This window comes from Lonchura striata, chromosome 5 (genome assembly GCF_050655825.1).
Source record: "Lonchura striata isolate lonStrDom1 chromosome 5, ASM5065582v1, whole genome shotgun sequence".
Classification (NCBI taxonomy): Eukaryota; Metazoa; Chordata; class Aves; order Passeriformes; family Estrildidae; genus Lonchura; species Lonchura striata.
The window spans coordinates 19,983,227-19,999,637 of record NC_140707.1 but is presented as its reverse complement, the minus strand read 5'-3'; the positions used below and the strand labels follow the sequence as shown (position 1 = coordinate 19,999,637).

The following is a 16,411-nucleotide window of genomic DNA, read 5'->3' as shown; positions in this document are numbered from 1 at the left end:
AGCCTGGGTGACTGGCTCCTTGATGAAGCCAATGCATCCCACCCCAAAAGAAACATTTAAGATTTATGAGGGGAACAGAATCACAGAATGGTTTGGCTTGGAAGGGAGAGGTGAGGGATGGATCTCTTTGCTGTATCTCTTTCTGGCATCTGGGTTTGTTACAAAATATTTTATTGCAAAACTCCATGTGAAATGTGATGCCTGATGGTCTTTGGCCTAACTGCAGCACACAGGGAAAGGTCTGGGCCATAGGGATTTTTTCCAGCTACAGCTCTGCTCTCATGGCAGGACAGGCCTGTGCTGTGTAACCCTTGGGGAATTCCAGTTTATAGAGTCCTGGAATGATTTGGGTTGAAATGGACCTTAAAGTTCATGTTGTTCCACCTCCTGCCAAGGGCAGGGAGACCTTCCACAAGCCCAGGTTGCTCCAAGCCCCATCCAACCTGGCTTTGGACACTTCCAGGGATCCAAGGGCATCCACAGCTTCCCTGGGGCACCCTGTGCCAGGGCCTCACCACCCTCAAAGGGAAGAATTTCTTCCTAATATCCAATCTAAATCCCTCATCTTTTAGTTTAAAACCATTCCCTCTTGTCATATCACTGCTTGCCCATGTAAGATGCAGAATCTTTCATTTTCCAGGAGTTTGCAAACGCAGCAAACAGGCTGGAAGGATGATGTGCTTCATGTGAACAGTGCAGAATTTACGGCCAGGTATTGCTGAAATAGGAACAGGCCTGGACATCACATGGGAAGTGGCACTCCCATAAATCACAGATGGATACTTAATGGGACCAGAGGGGAATTTTTGTTAGCTCTTCCAAGTAGTGCTGGTAGTCTTGGTTCCTTCGATTTCCATCCCCTTTTGGCAATGTTCTGACAAACCCCTCATACATGCAATTAAGGAAACATCCAAAAAAACAGTCAGATACACTTGTCCCCAGACACTCCCTCATATTTATAAAACCTCATTAAAGAAGAGAGGTGCCTACTCCTGCAGCCAAGCCAGCCCTTGTGCCAGTGCTGGCAGGTGTCTGTGTGAATATTCCAACGCTGCTCTGTCAGGATTCATCTTTTCCTAATGAGTGAAATAATTCTTATGTCACATGCAGAAAGAAGAAAAAGGATTGCTTTTTTTCCTGGAGACACACACAACTATAAATCACCTGTAATTAATTATGTGCAGCAGTGAGTATTTCTGTGTTGTTTCTGTGCTATTTCACCTGAATGAGCTCCCCATTTTATGAACAACTGATGTCCATTTTATTTCTGCTGAGTTTACTATTTCTTATGTAGTTTAAGCCCTGACTTTTCTCCTTCTCAAGCTTCTGGGAGAACATGAGACCACAGAGGAGCCTGGCCAGATGGAATATTTCATCAATCTATTTATCTCTGCATCTCTTACAAATGAGAATGTGGTACAGTATTCCCACCATCTCAAAATCAATCCCAAAGTCTCCCAAAAAGGAGGCATTTGGACTGAACTTTGCTTTCCCTTGCTATAGGGCTGGTATGTAAATCTTTACTGTAAATACTGAGCTACATTCCGTGAAGCAATGTGGGGTAAATGGGAAGATCCTTTAATGCCACATTTAGACTTCTTTGAACTGCGGAAATGGGATGGGGGGAAAGTCCAGATAGATGCTAAAAGTACTAATGGTATTATGGAAGTCTGTAGGGTAAAATTTATAGAAAACTTTGGGGTCTTAAATGGGATGCCAAATTGTAACTCATTTTTATGATAGAATCATAGAACGGTTTGGGTTGGAAAGCTCCTTAAAGCTGATTCCAACTGCCTGCCACAGGCCAGGGAACACCAGGTTGCTCCAAACCCTATTCAAAATCTGAAAAAAAAAAAAAACGAACATGCATCTATCTGCTGATTCTGAGAGACTTAATTATTTTCTGACAGCATTACTCCCTTAAAAAGTAAGTTTTAGCTTCTGTTACTAATCTAGACCCTTTTTAGTGGTATTATTAATACTGAGTAATTTATTTTGAAAGGAATTTTAGGGATCTATACCACATTCCCCTTGATCAGAGAACCTCAAAAGCACTGTTGTGTTGCCTGGGGCTGTGTCCAAGCTGGACACTACAGGGAAGGTACCTTCAGCTTCCAGCTCTTCAGTCTGAGGTGGCAACTTGCAAAAACTAACATTTTGCATTAATCACTGTGCAGTTTAATACCTACATTTTGCCTTTTGCATTAGGAATATGTGGGTAAAATTTCGATTTTTGAGTTTGCCAGTGCTTGGAAACGGTTTTGAACTTCAAAACAGACCTTAAAACCCTCTGACAATCTTCAAAACGGGGATGAAATTGTGATTAAATTACACCTTCTTTATTCCAGGAAAACCTCTGCCACATTCCCGCAATGAGAGATAAGATGCAGAGGGTCAACCTCTCAGCAGTATCCGAATTTGTTTTCGTGGGACTCTCTGATGCTCCAGAAATCCGTTTGCTTCTCTTTGTGCTGTTTCTGCTCATTTATTTGGCCACCATGGCAAGCAACACCACTCTCCTCGTTGCCATCACCACCGACTCCCACCTGCACAGCCCCATGTACTTTTTCCTCAGCAACTTATCCCTGCTGGATCTCTTATGTCCCACCATCACCATGCCCAAGATGCTGGGGGCCTTGCTGCTGGAGCACAAAGAGATTTCTTTCTCTGGCTGCCTGTTCCAGCACTTTTCCCTCATTGCTGTGGTGGGCACAGAGATTTTCCTCCTGGCTGTGATGGCCTACGACCGCTACATGGCTGTGTGCCACCCCCTGAGGTACCCGAGCATCATGAGTACGAAGCTGTGTGCTCAGCTGGCCCTGGGCACCTGGGCAACAGGGTTTCTGAACTCCCTGCTGCACACCTCTCTGGTTTTCACACTCTCTTTCTGCGGTCCTAACAAAATCCAGCAGTATTACTGTGACATTCCTCCCGTGCTGGCCCTCTCCTGCTCGTCCACCCACAGCAGGGAGCTGGTGATCCTGGTGGTGGCCGGGGTGCTGGGGAGCAGTGCCTGCGTGGTCACCGTGGTCTCTTACCTCTATATCCTCCTGGAGATCCTGGCAAGGAAGTCCCCTGGGATCTGGCACAAGGCTTTCTCCACCTGTGGTTCTCACCTGGCCGTAGTTTGCCTTTTTTATGGGACCACCATCTGCACCTACGTCCGCCCTTCCTTCACCTATTCCCCGCACTGGGATAGGGTCGTGTCCATGCTCTATGGAATGCTCACCCCGCTCCTAAATCCCATCATCTACAGCCTCAGGAACAAAGAGGTAAAATGTGCCCTAAAAAGAGTGATCAGCCAGGTGAGAAGGGCTTTAACAAGACAAAAAAACCTTGCTCAGTCTCCACCATCAGTGGGGTAGAAACTACAGTTTGTGACTGTTCCTCTCTAAATTTTTGTCATCTAAAACGTAGATGCTGGAATCCAAGTTCATTTTCTGGCCTCCAAACTGCTCCTCTGGGCTGAAAACTCCTTCTTTTGGCTCCCTCTGCAGTTAGAAGGGAGAGCTGTTCACTTTCAGAATTGTACGGCATAGCTTTAGGTCATTTTCACACAAGAAGAGTCCAGCTGGGAATGCTGTTCTCCACTGAGCACTGAGGAAGCTGAGGTGAGAGCAGGCAGGTGCTGGATGCATATTTTAAGGCAGGAATTCTGGGAATTGGCACTCAGGCACACTTAGATACACCGTATGAAAGCAGTTTATATCCCTTTCAAAATTAAACTCCAAATATGTTAAATTATGTTTTATGGATCAGCCCTGAAATTGCTCTCCTCTCTCTCTCTCTCTCTCTCTCTCTCTCTCTCTCTCTCTCTCTCCTTGCTGGGTGTCTGTTGTTTGCTGGAATCACCAGAGTTCCATCTCTGGAGCAATGTTTGCCACTACATTTTTCCTTTTTCCCATCTTTTTCTCCTTGCTGCATCAAATCCTAATGGAAAGAGAGGTAATGCTGCTTCCTGCAGTTCATCCCTCTCTTCACCACCTCTCTTCTTTGTAGAGAAGTAATAAATAATCCGTAAAAATGCTGAGATTATTCTCACTTGATTGACCCCCAAAGTTTATGAGGAAATAGGTTTTATAAAATCTCCTTTATTTAGCTACAAGTGGCTCTGAATTTTTAAATACTTTCATTCTGTGATGAGACTTTGCATTAATTGTAGCCTTAAGGTATCTGAAATGCAAGAAAATTTGTCAGTGTGAACGAGATTACAACTGTGAGCAGGATATTTATGAAGAGAAAAAACTTCCTTGTTCCAGCTCTTCCAGGGCTCTGAATGGCAGCACAACCAGGGCACAGGACCTGGATTTGTCTTTATGCACAACTTTACTCCTGATTAGAATCCCTGGAACCTAGAATCTGTTCTAGGCTATTGATGGCTCCTTTGGGATGTCCTTCCACAAGGTTCTGAGGGACTTCTGCCAACCACAAGTTGTTGTCCAGAGGCAGCTGCTGGTTCAGCTGGTGAAGTATAATGATGTAGGATCAATTATCCTTCAAATTCCTGCCATAACTTCTGCACCAACCAAGTAGAGGACTGCAGAGGTGTTGTCCAAGCCATGAATTCTCCAACCAAGCTGTAGAGAAGTTGGGACAAGCTGAACTGCTTTGGAAGTTTTCATTTTCTTTAAAAAGGAGGGAAGTTTCCTTCTCCCAAGTGCTGTTGCATTACGACATGAAATAATTTACACATGCACATTAGATACAAAAGAGGGAAAAAAGAGGAAGTTTATTTCTGAGTATGCAATATATAGAATTCTAAAAGTGACAGTGGATTGGAGGATGAAATTGCTACTTCTCCAACCACACTGGTCAAACTAACAGTTTACGAATTCTCTCTTCTTAAAAAGAAGAATGCAAAAAATCATTATATATATGGCAGTGCGTAAGAACTTCAGTAAAAATATGTAAACGTCAGAAAGCATAAAAAACTTTTAGAAAAACTTTAAAACTTTCAAAAAAACAAGTTGACAGAGTGCCTTTGAAATTGTCCCTGAGGACTTGTTAGAAGGATGAGGGAGGTCCACCAGGAGCTTCCTAAGAAGGTTCTAAGATCATTAGAGGCTTCTTCAGGATGCCCAAAAGGGCTTGTTAAGATGAAGGTGGCTGCTCCCTGCAGGACTGGAGAATGCTCCTCTTTCCAGAGGTGATGGAATCTAAATGTAGCTGTGTGGAGACATGCCTAAGGATGGACATCAGCCTGCGTGCAATTCCAAACCCTGGATGCCTTTTAAAAGAGGCATCTGAATTCCAAGGTACAAAACTAGAGCCTGGTTTCCAATGTGTGTACAGATGAGAGATTTAGATGCCTCTCCTGGCTTGTTAAGGTGGAAAGGTTGGATTATCAAGTCTAATTCTGCTACAGTTCCCTCCCTCTCCACCCACCCCAGCCATGTGTTCCCAAAAAGATCCACTGTAAGGAGCTGCTTGCTGCCAGTGGACCAAACAAGGCTCACAGCAAAATCTGGGATCGGGTCTTTGGGTAACTTGGCAAGGAATATGTTCCGTCTTTTCTGCTTCTTCCCCGGAGAAGCTGTGGCTGCCTCATCCCTGGAAGTGTTCCAGGCCAGGGTGGATGGGCCTTGGAGCAACCTGGTCAGGTGGGAAGTGTCCATTAGAGGTTTACTCTTTATCATCAGCTCTATCACCCCTTCATTAATCAAAGTACTGATCCCTAAATATTCCTCAAAACCAAGACATCCTCTTTCATTTTCCTCACGCCCAGTAACCTCTGCCACTGGAAGGAGACAGCTGTGATTTTCTTTGGCACCAGTGGAAAAATTTAGCAGGAAAGGATCAAAATACACTCACCCAGTTTCTGCTCCTCTTTTCCCCGAGTGTCTATTTTTGGCTGAGCTCAGAAATCAATACCCCTGGACTGACTCATCAGCACAAAGATCCTCTCACATTCCTAGAAGTGGAGCTGCCCTTTTGGAGCGGGCGTGGAAGCACCAAGTAAATCGAGGAAAAATACTCTGTCGATGAAATTCCCCTGTGAGTGATCCTCTGTGCATTTACACTTTGCTTTTGCCACTGAAAATCAGATTTCACCTATTAATTGGCTAATCTCATGTAACTAGTGAGAGACCATTTTCATTCATCTAGTCCTAAACATAAAGGATTCCTGAAATTCTTGATGTGCCTTTAAAATAAATAAAAACAAAACCAAAAAAACCCCAACCTTTCTTTTTCCTTAAGCAAAGTCTAACTATATTATTTATGTGTGGGTTTTATTGCTTACAATGAACAGAGCAGATTTTCTCCTCTTTTTTTTTTTTTTTTTTGTATGGTGCTGCTAGGTATGAAAATATGCAACATAAAAGAGGATGTGAATGATTTATTTTTCTCCTCTAAAAATACCATCCACTTGTGAAATTCAGGTTGGACTGCAGTTCTGGCTTTACAATTCCCAGGACTTTGTGAATTAAAAAAAAGTTCCATTTGCCATGCCAGTGCTATTTTCTCCTCCATTTCCTCCCTATTTTTTAATTCTTATACAAAAAATGGATTCATAGAATCAAGGCTCCTTGTGAAGAGACTTTGTCCTCTCTGTGGCCACCCTTTAAACACTTGACTTTAAATGGCTTTCAGATGAAGGAGGGAAGGATTAGACTGGATACTGGGGAGAAATTTATCCCTTTGGGGGTGGTAAAAATCTGGTTGTTTATTAATCCCATTTTAGACAACTTTGTGTTATCTCACTCAAGGGTAAACACCTGCAGAATTTCACAATTTATACTGCTCACCCAGGCTTCTTTCTCTGCCCTGCCTAGAATTTGTCCTGGCATCAGCAGAAATGTGCATTAACTTCTGCAAAGTTAGGGTTAAATTTTGTGCTTTTTCTTGTAAGGTTAAAATAATACCTGGAATTCCTTTCTTAGCAGACTGAGTCCAATTCAAATTCAAGTTTCAGGTAAAAAAGAAGTGTGAGGGGAATTGCTTGGAAAATTTAAAGATATTTGGGTTTGAATATTTAAAACCAATGCTCATGGCTTGCTTTCCATCAATTATTTAAGAATTAATCACCCTGTGGAAAGTTAATCCACAAAATATTTGTGATAAATCCCAGAATCAGATGCAACATTTAATTTTAAACTTGATAAATGAAAAACATTTGTACAGGAAAATACTTCATTTGTTTGTCAGCTCTGCCATATCCTCTATAGAGAAAGAAATATAATTTCTATATATTTTATCATATTTTAATGGCCTGTTCTGCTGTCACCAAACATCTTTCAGGCCTGTTCTCACCCTGCTTTCTTGATGATTTCACCACTTTCATATATTTTTTCCATTTTCTCTTTTTGCCTTTAGATCACAAGCCCTTGTTTTCCCTCCCACAACGTAATTAGGTTTTTATTTCTGCTTCATTATGTTACAAAATGCTTGTTGGTGGTTATGGGAATGTCCAGCCTGAAGAAAAGGTTCCAAAGAGACCTTGGAGCCTTCCAGTGATGAAAAGAGCTCAGGGAGAGCTGGACAGGGACTTTGAACAAGGAGCGACAGGACAAGTGGGAATGGCTTCAAACTGGCAGAAGGTGGGTTTAGATGGCATTTTGGGGCAAAAAAATCTTCCCTGTGCGGGTGCTGAGGCACTGGAATGGATTTCCATGGGAAGCTGTGGCTGCCCCATCCCTGGAAGCGTCCAAGGCCAGGCTGGATGGGGCTTGGAGCAACCTGGGATTGTGGAAAGTGTCTCTGCCCATGGGAAGTGATGGTTTTTAAGGTCCAACCCAAAGCAGTCTGTGACTGATAATCAGGGCTTTTATAAACACTGGAAATGCTGCTTTCTCAGAGGAACCAAATGTCGGGGGTATGCCTGTTCCCTATGCAATTTGACTCTTCTGTTGCAACGTTTTACGTCTGGCACAGTTCCAGCGGGGTTATCTCAATGCGTGCCCCTCGCCACAGAGCCCCAGGCACTGCCCGCCCTCACTCCCCCGCCTGAGGAGTTTATAAAGGAACAGCGCCCCCACGGCCATGACACCGCCCGCGCCTCCTGCTGACGTCATCCCCACGCAACACCGACGCCAGATCCCCCCCTGGCGCTTCACCCCGGCAGCGCTGCGGGATGGCGGAAACCACCCTGCAGGTTCCCGAGTGTCCGTGAGGAGACAACGGTGGTGGAGCCGCCCCGCCGAACCGCGGAGAAGCCGCTGGCAGGCACCACTCCGCCGTCGTGCCGCTGGGACTACAACTCCCGGCGTGCCCCGGGGCAGCGGCGCACGGAGCGCGCTGATTGGCCCGCGGGGGCAGCGCAGTGCGGGCGCCCCCACGTGGCGGCTCGGCGGGGCCGCGACCCCCGGGATAACCCGGGACAAACCGGGACAAACCGGGACAAACCGGGACAAACGGAAACAGCTCGGCTTCCTCTCGCTCCTGTGCCACGGACCTCGCCCGCCCTACCCTGAGGGACCCTGCGCTGAGTCTGGTGGCTGGGAACGGGGCCAGGTGCTGCGATGCTTCCCTTCCCTTCCCTTCCCTTCCCTTCCCTTCCCTTCCCTTCCCTTCCCTTCCCTTCCCTTCCCTTCCCTTCCCTTCCCTTCCCTTCCCTTCCCTTCCCTTCCCTTCCCTTCCCTTCCCTTCCCTTCCCTTCCCATAGCTCCAGATGCCTTTCCTCTCTCCCTCTGCCCCTCTTCCTCTACAGCTCTCTACCTGTCTCCTGATACTCTGAGGCCAGCATTTTCCCTCATCTCCCTATTCGTCTTGGTTGTCTCCCTCCCCTCTCTTTCCTTTCCCTTCCCCTCCCAGATCACAGTGAGCAGGAGGAGCTCTGGGACGCCGCAGGGAGATTCCTCCCTTTCCAGGCAGCCTCTGGCAGGCAGGTGAGGTGGAAGTGTCACTTGGAAAGGTGCTGGGAGCTTCTTCAGTGACCAACTTCAAACAGTGCCCTGCTTGTTGACTGTAATCTTAGTGCTGGAACACGATGGGAATGTTAACAAAGTTCCTGGAATCTCCATGGAGAGAGCTGTAAAGGACAGCATCCCTGACAGAGCAACTGAATTAAAATTTCAGCTGATCAACCTTTCAGTTATTCCCTGATTTATGGTATAACACAAGTTTTTGCAGGTGAAATAAAGATGTTTTTTAAATGAATAATGACGTTCTGAATTTGTTTCTTGTAGATGCCAGGCAAAGCACGTTGTCTGAAAATCGAAATTTACCTCATCCCCAAGGAGGAGGATGAATAAAAGTCATGTGATGGTTGGGAGGAGATCCCACCCACTTCCCAATTCCTCATCCTCGAGGTTTCATTGCTTTTGGAGGTGCTGTTGCTTAATCCTCATCCTCCCACCTGACAGGAAAGCAGGAGCTGCCTGAAACAGAGAGATCTGTCTGGTTTTGGTGGAGGGTGATGTGGGGAAAGGGGTAGAACTGTCTTCTCCAATTACTCCTGGAAAAAGCCACTTCTGATGGACCTGGAAGAAGAAGAGAAAGTTTCCAGCTGATGTAAAGTAATGGTGGTGTCACTTTCTCTTCTTGTTCCTCAGCCTCTCTGCACTAGTGCTTCTCACACTGCATGTGGCTGTAAAAATACAGATTCTTGTAAAAACGCAGATTCTCAGTCCCCTTCCTCCTTCTTTTCCAATCTCTGCAATTCCCAGCTGTGTTCCCATCTTTGTCACTGTAGGCCTGTGAAGGAGCTGTGTGAAAGTTTAGGTTGAAACAATGGAATAATTATTATTAATTTAGTAATTATGAATTTATGTTATGCTATGTTATGTTATGTTATATTTATTATAATTATGAATAAATATTTCCTGAAATAAGTTCAGGAAATGCTCCTTTCTCTGGATGCTGGATTGAGCTGCCTTCCTGGCCTCTGGAATCCAGCAAGAAGGGATTGAACCCTTCCCACCTGAGGAATTTTGTGGTGACAACATTTTTCATGAGAGCAAGGCTGGTGATTTGAAGGAGAAGGGTTTCCAGCAGAAAACTCTGGAAGTGGATGTTTTCTCCTGTCCAAGGCTGACAACCTCCCTGTTCCTCTTGAAATGCTTCTATTTATGTAGAGGGAAATAGGGCCTGGTGACTCCAGAGCAGATCAGAGTAAACACGGGCAGGGAATAAAGTGGGAATTGCCTTTTCCAGGCAGAGTCCACTGCTAGTTAAACCTGTCTGAGGCAGGATACAGGCAGGAATTCCAAGTAGCTTTTTTTGTGTGGTCATGCTGAGCCTGCTGGTCTTGATTATACAAAGTTCTCTGGATGAAGTAACAATGCTGCAATTCTGGCTTCTTTTTTCTTCTTAGTCAGAGGCTGTTTTCCGTGGTGACCTCAGAGATATCCTCGTGGTTTTGCATCCTTCTGCTCCCTCCCAGGCTGCTGTTTCAGCTGGTATCAGCCCATTGCTCAACCTGTACCTCCTGACTGGAGAAATGCTTTGTCAGAGAACTCTTCCTTCTGACCCTGAGTGAACATCCTCCTCCCTGCCCCTCGGGGTCTTGGCATCTTGGGGAAATTCTCTGTGGTCACCCTTTGCCCTCGAGTTACTGAGCTCCTCTGTGTGTCTCTAACTCTGGAGCTTTCACACCCATCCACACCCGCCCATCACCCTGCAGTGAAGCCAGCGGCCAAAAGAAACTGGTCAAAAATGCTGTTTTCTGCTAAGTTCACGGCCTGCAGAGACACTCTAAGGGGTCAGCAGGGTGGCTGGAGATGGGGAAAACAGACGAATGTGTTGTGTGAGGAATGCAGCTTTTTTGACTGTGGGAGTGCTTCATCTTCTTTCCTCTGAGCCTGCTGTGGGTTGTGTCCCTTCTCAGAGGCTTTTAGAAGGAACTAAGAGCACCAAACAGCAGACAAGGAAGAGCCTGGCCTGTGCTAAGTACGTGTGGAGAAGAAATATTTTTTGTTTGGTTTTTTTTTTTTTTGTTTTGTTTTGTTTTGTTTTTTTTTTTTACTTGTCAGACTGGAAAGTTCCTGATTTGAGTTTCAGTCTTGGTCATCGCTGCCTATTTAGACAGGTTTGTGGCCATGCATGACTGAGCAAGCAACTGGGTGGAAGATTCCTCAGGCCAGGCAGAGCATTCCTCTGGCTGCTGGCTGAGGGGAGTCTGAGGGCTTTGTCTCCACAGCTTTTAGTGGCAGCATCTTCCCAGACACTGACCACCACGGCCAAGGTGCTCTGCCTGGGGTTCAGGGCTGTGCCCAGCCCAGCAGAACGTCCGGAACAGCCCTGTGGGATTGCTGAGGGGCTCCTGGGGCTGTCCTTCCCCCTTATCTCCCTGTCCCATGGAGTGGGTGGCCTCTGTGTCCCTGCTTTATGCCTGCTGGAACACTGATAGCTGCGGGCACGGCCCAACATCTGTGGAGCTGCACACGCCGGCTTCAACACGCTCCTGAAGGCCAACCCGATTGAAAGTGTCACAGCCATTTCTCAGCCCAACAGAGATAATTTTCCCTGGTTTCTCTCTCTCTCTGTGCAATTTCCTTTCTTTTCCCCACCCCGGTTTGTTCAGTGTGCAGGCACAGCACGGTTGGATGGCTTCCCCACCTTGAGGAAGGGGCTGTGTCCAGGACAACACTCCAACTTCAGCACTGCCTCGCTGCTCCACAAGCAGCACAACTTCTGTAGGCACAACTTGAGCCCCCTGAGCTGCTTTTCAGTATTTTTACTTCGGTGCCAAGCGCCTGAACCTGGCTTAGGAGGAAGTTGTACCCAGCAGGAAAGGTGGATGTGGGTGTGGACCCTGTGGAATTGTGGCTGCACCTCTGCATGAACCACAGGAGTGTATTTAGTGTCCCCTCCCAGCACAGCACAGCAGGAATAAGCTTTTCCCAGACAAAACTCTCCTTCTGCTGAGAACATCCCTCTATATCAGCTGAATCCCTTCACTTCTGAATAAGCTATGGAATGAGTTCTTGGAGAGACCTGCTCAGCAGTTTGGGGGTGTCCCCCACCCATCCTGCCCAACAGATCAGCCATGGGCCACTGCTTGTTTTTGTGGTGTTTTATCAGGCTGTTGCATGTCCTTTAACTGCCAGCTCCTTGTAAAAGCTTGTTTCTTCTCCTCATGCTTGAAAGCATTTGCTGCTCGTCCCTTTTTTGGGTGGCTAAGTATAAAAGCAGCCTCCTCTGAGGGATTTAGTGTCTGCTCAAACTCAGTGCTGCACTAAATCCAAGGAACAACTTTGTGCATCCTTACAAAATTACCTGATGGCCTCAGGGGGGACAAACCTGTTTGTCTCTTTGATTCCCAAGTAAAACTTCTTTAAAAAAAAAGTACATTTCACCCTTGTGTCTAGAATTAAAACTGCCTGGTCATCCATGAGGGCTTCAACACCCACCAGTGTTTTCCAGGGGAATTCATGCTCAGAAGGAGGTGATTTTTGTGGTGTGTTGAGAAATTTCCCCATATTTGTTGACTTTAGATGTGTGGTCTATTTGCAATTTTTGTACAGTATTTGAAGAAAAAGTTCAATACAACGGAAACAGGGGACAGGGATGATCCCCACCCCCTTGTTTTTAACACTGTGAATCTGAGAGAGGGGAAAATAAAGGTGGATGGCACCATGGGAGGATCATTACAGTAGAGCAAATGTTGTGGATTGTGGCCTGTGGTGGAATGTCAACATCAAACTTATTGTGGCTTTTGCAGCTTGGCAAATCCGTGTTGTGAAAGCTCCTGTACATGCACCTGGGCCATAGGCTGCCTTTGGAATCTGGGATGGAGTTCTCCCCTCACAGATAGAGGAGTCAGTCTGAAAACTAGTTTAAAAAGGGATAAATCATCCAAGTAAATTCCAAACCAGATCCTTCTTCTGGCTGTACTGACAGAATTACTATATTATTAACATTGTTCTTCCTCACTCTCTTGGCTCTAAGTGTATTTTTACAAGGCTTGTAAAAGAAATAAAAATAAATTAAAGAAAAGGTGTTCTGGGCAAATCAGAGAATTGCAATCTCCTACAGCATTTTGTTTAGACTGCTGTAAAAATACTCCAGAGAGAAAAAAATCCTATTCACAACTTAGAAGAAGTTTGTCTGTCTAAAGAGGGTTTTATACTCCTTGTCTATAAAATCGTGTAGTACAAAGCTGCAGATTATTCTGTGTTTGGACTTTTTTCCTGCATAAAAAACAGCTTCATTTTCAGTCTCCAAAGCAAATTTCCCTGCATAATTTCCAACATCCTTTGTCTGTCTCCCTTTGGAGAGTGTTTCCAGGAGCCAGCAGCTCTGTGTACCCCAGGCATTTGCATTCTGTGCTGTAAGTACCCAGTGAAAACTTGTTGCCTAAATCCCAGGTTTCCCATTTGGAAAAATTCAGGCACCTAAAAGAAACAAACTGAAAAGTTTTCACCAAGTGTTTTACCCAAGGAGCGACAAGAAGGAGTTTTCAGTTAAACTCCCAGAGCAAGTGGAGCCCAGATGTTTTCAGTAAACAGCTTTCAAAACTCACAGTTGAGACCAGTGTCAAATTTCCAGACGCATGATCAACCTCGGAGCCAAGTTTAGGGTTGCTTTTGTGTTTGCATAAAGCCTGGAAGCTGAATGACACTGAAGTTTGTGGATGGAGTGGAAGCTCTCCATAACAAATATTTGACTGGATGCAATTTATCTTATTTACAGGACTTTGAGCTTTGGAAAAAAAAAAAAAAAAAAAAAGGGTTACTGTATTTTTGTGGATTTAACATTTGAGGCATATTCAGCACTTTCTTGCTCACTGGAATTGGAACAGTTGTTGATTTTTAACTGGGATTTGTTATTATTAAGACCATTAAACCAGCACGGCAAAATCAAGTGTTTTAAAGCTAGAGGTAAACAATTTCTACAGGTGAGAAATGAAATTTATGCATTCCTGGGCATTCTGGCTGTCTGCTCACACCAAGGCAGCCCTCTCCCTGAAGTCTAACTGGATGCCTAAGCCACATGCCAAGGCTTTTGCTCAGAGACTGTATCAAGATTTACTTTGGGCAAATACTGCCCAGTATTTGTTTAGGAGTCCTGTTTTCTGCCCCTTTGGAAAGGTCATGCACGAGAAGGGCACGGGTGGAGTCAGGTTAAATGATACTAAAGAGGGAGTAGGAGGCACGGAAACTTTTCCTTTGGGTATATCTTGATCTCTGACCTAATAACTTTCTGTATCATGTGCAGACACTCACCAAAGAAGCTCTGATTATTTTTGCATGCTTAAAACTCAGCTTCACTATCCCTAAATGGGTGGATTTTGGGGTCTGTGCCCTGTGTAAAGTAGCGAAGCTGTAAACAACAAGAGAGCTTGCTCCATTGTTCCTGGTGGGATATCATCCAAGGAAAAACAGGGATTGTCTTCAACAATTTGAAGCTTGTGTAGGCAGACAATACATTGTTTTTGCATGTGGGCAGCATGAACATGCCTCTACTTCAGCCCAAGAAAGCAGCTGAGAGGGACATGAATTCAAAATCCACACACCGCTGCTGCCGAGAGGATGGGGCAGGCCCTGGGCAGCTGGGAATGTTGAGGGGTAAAAAGTACTAAAATAAGGAAAGAATTTCTCCCTAAGCAGTAAAGAATTTTTTTTCTAGAGAGCTTTACAGGCATTCTTGGGAAGAAGCCTGCTAAAAGCATCACCTTACTCAGGCTGGGCTTTCCATCAAGTGATTTTCACATTTAGGAGGGAATTTTACCCTGCGAGGGTGGAGAGGCCCTGGCACAGCTTTCCCAGGGAGGCTCTGGCTGCCTCTGGATCCCTGGAAGTGTCCAAGGCCAGGCTGGATGGGGCTTGGAGCAACCTGGGATAGTGGAAGGTCATGTGGCCTTGGCAAGGGTGGAACAGGATGATGTTTAAGGTCCCTTCCAGCCCAAATCATTCAGGGATTTCATTATAAATGCATTTTCACCAAGAGCAGCACAAGATAAAAGGAGGCCTAAACAGACCCATGAGGAAACAATATGAACTGGAGTCAAAATTAAAACAGTAATTTGGGACAGGAAAGATCTGGGAATGGCTGAACTGAATTAGTGGTGAATTCTTCACCTTGGTTACCAAGACATGACCCCCATGGCTGTGCAACCCCGTGTTTCCTCTCTTGACCATGTAAATCTGCTGTCATCAAACACAATGTGCATTGTGCAACTCCAGAAAGCAGAATTTGGGACTTCCCTAATCCTACCGACGTGTGATCACGAGTGGCACAGACTGTCCGAGCTGCAGAGGAAATATTCCCGTTACAAACTTTGCAAATATGGATCTTGTTTGATGTTCCTGTTGTGAAGACACTCCACTGTGAATGCAGAAATAAAGAAAAAAAAATTTAAGAAAGAGTCTGCCCAGCAGCTACTCTTTGGGTTTTTTTTTTGGTTTTTTTTTTTTTTTTTTTTGGTTTTTTTTTTTTTTTTACATAAGCATTTATGTGGGAGGAGAACAGGAGATTTGAAATGTACCTGGCAGCCTGCTGAAGCATAGGTATGACCCATGTTAACTTATAGATCTTAATTACTTGTGATGGTTAACCGACAGGAGCAGCAGAAAACCCTGAAACAAAGGGAGGCCGAGGCTCCCTGTTCCCTCCAGGGCATTTGGAGTGTCTGGAAAAATGCTCTGGTACCCTTTACCCACACACAGGCACTGGTGCAGTCACGCATGGGACATCCCACAGTGCTGGGAAGGGTCAAAGACCGGATAAAAATGTGTAAAAAAACTGGTGAGAGAAAAACAATTATTTAATCTGAGTTTATGGTCTGAGTACATATAGGAAAAAATATTTAATCTGAGTTTGTAGGCGCAGTACGTAGAGGAAAAATTATTTATTCTGAGTTTACAGGTTGAGTAAATTCTATTTCTGGTGGATTTCAGCAGGAACATTGGCTTGGGAAAAAACAGGGTTAAATGTGGGCTTGGGAAAAGCCAAGACTGGGGATTCAGTGCTATGGGATGATCTCAGTTTAAGCATGTTCTAGTCCCTTGTAATCTGGTTAAAATTTAAGAAAGCAGATACTAAGAGACTTCAGTGCTTATTGAAAATTAATGACTGAACTGAATGACTGAAGAACCTGATGTTTATTGAGAATAAATGACGGCACACACCGAGTGACTGGGACAGCACTAAAAGCAGCTGAAATAGTCATCCCATTACCAACAGGTTCAGCTTTTGACATTTGGCCTTAATTTCTGGCTTTAAATTGGACTTTGGGAACTTTTTCCCTCTCACGGAGAGGGCGCTCAGGCATTGGCACCCACCGCCCGGGGCAGCGGCGGAGCCCCCGTGCGCGGAGGGAGGGAGATGTGGGACACGGGCGGGCTCGGCAGCGTGGCGGAGGGGGAATGGCCGGATTTGGTGATTTTCCGGGGGTTTCCCAGCGCCGGCCATTCCGGGAAACGGCGGCGCGCGCGCGCGGCGGGAAACGGCGGCGCGCGGCGGGAAACGGCGGCGCGCGGCGGCCCCGCCCCGCGGTGGGCGTGGCCTGGGCGGGTGCTGAGTCACGCCG

The 16,411-nt window shown here is 45.6% G+C and overlaps 1 protein-coding gene across 4 annotated transcripts; it reads left to right on the top strand.

Annotated features, from left to right (window-relative positions):
- The first annotated feature begins 405 nt into the window (after positions 1-405).
- LOC144246394 (olfactory receptor 5AR1-like) lies at positions 406-15,673 on the top strand. Of its 4 annotated transcripts, none has more exons than XM_085581286.1 (3): positions 406-8,451; positions 9,126-9,455; positions 10,253-15,673. In XM_085581286.1, exon 1 carries the CDS (start codon positions 2,373-2,375, stop codon positions 3,363-3,365), a length of 993 nt encoding a protein of 330 aa, XP_085437412.1. In that variant the 5' UTR covers positions 406-2,372; the 3' UTR covers positions 3,366-8,451; positions 9,126-9,455; positions 10,253-15,673. The 4 variants fall into 4 exon arrangements, with proteins under 4 accessions (XP_085437412.1, XP_085437410.1, XP_085437411.1 ...); XM_085581284.1 differs by lacking the exons at positions 9,126-9,455; positions 10,253-15,673 and adding exons at positions 8,752-8,825; positions 8,915-9,099; XM_085581285.1 differs by having other exon boundaries at positions 9,126-15,673.
- The last annotated feature ends 738 nt before the right edge of the window (positions 15,674-16,411 follow it).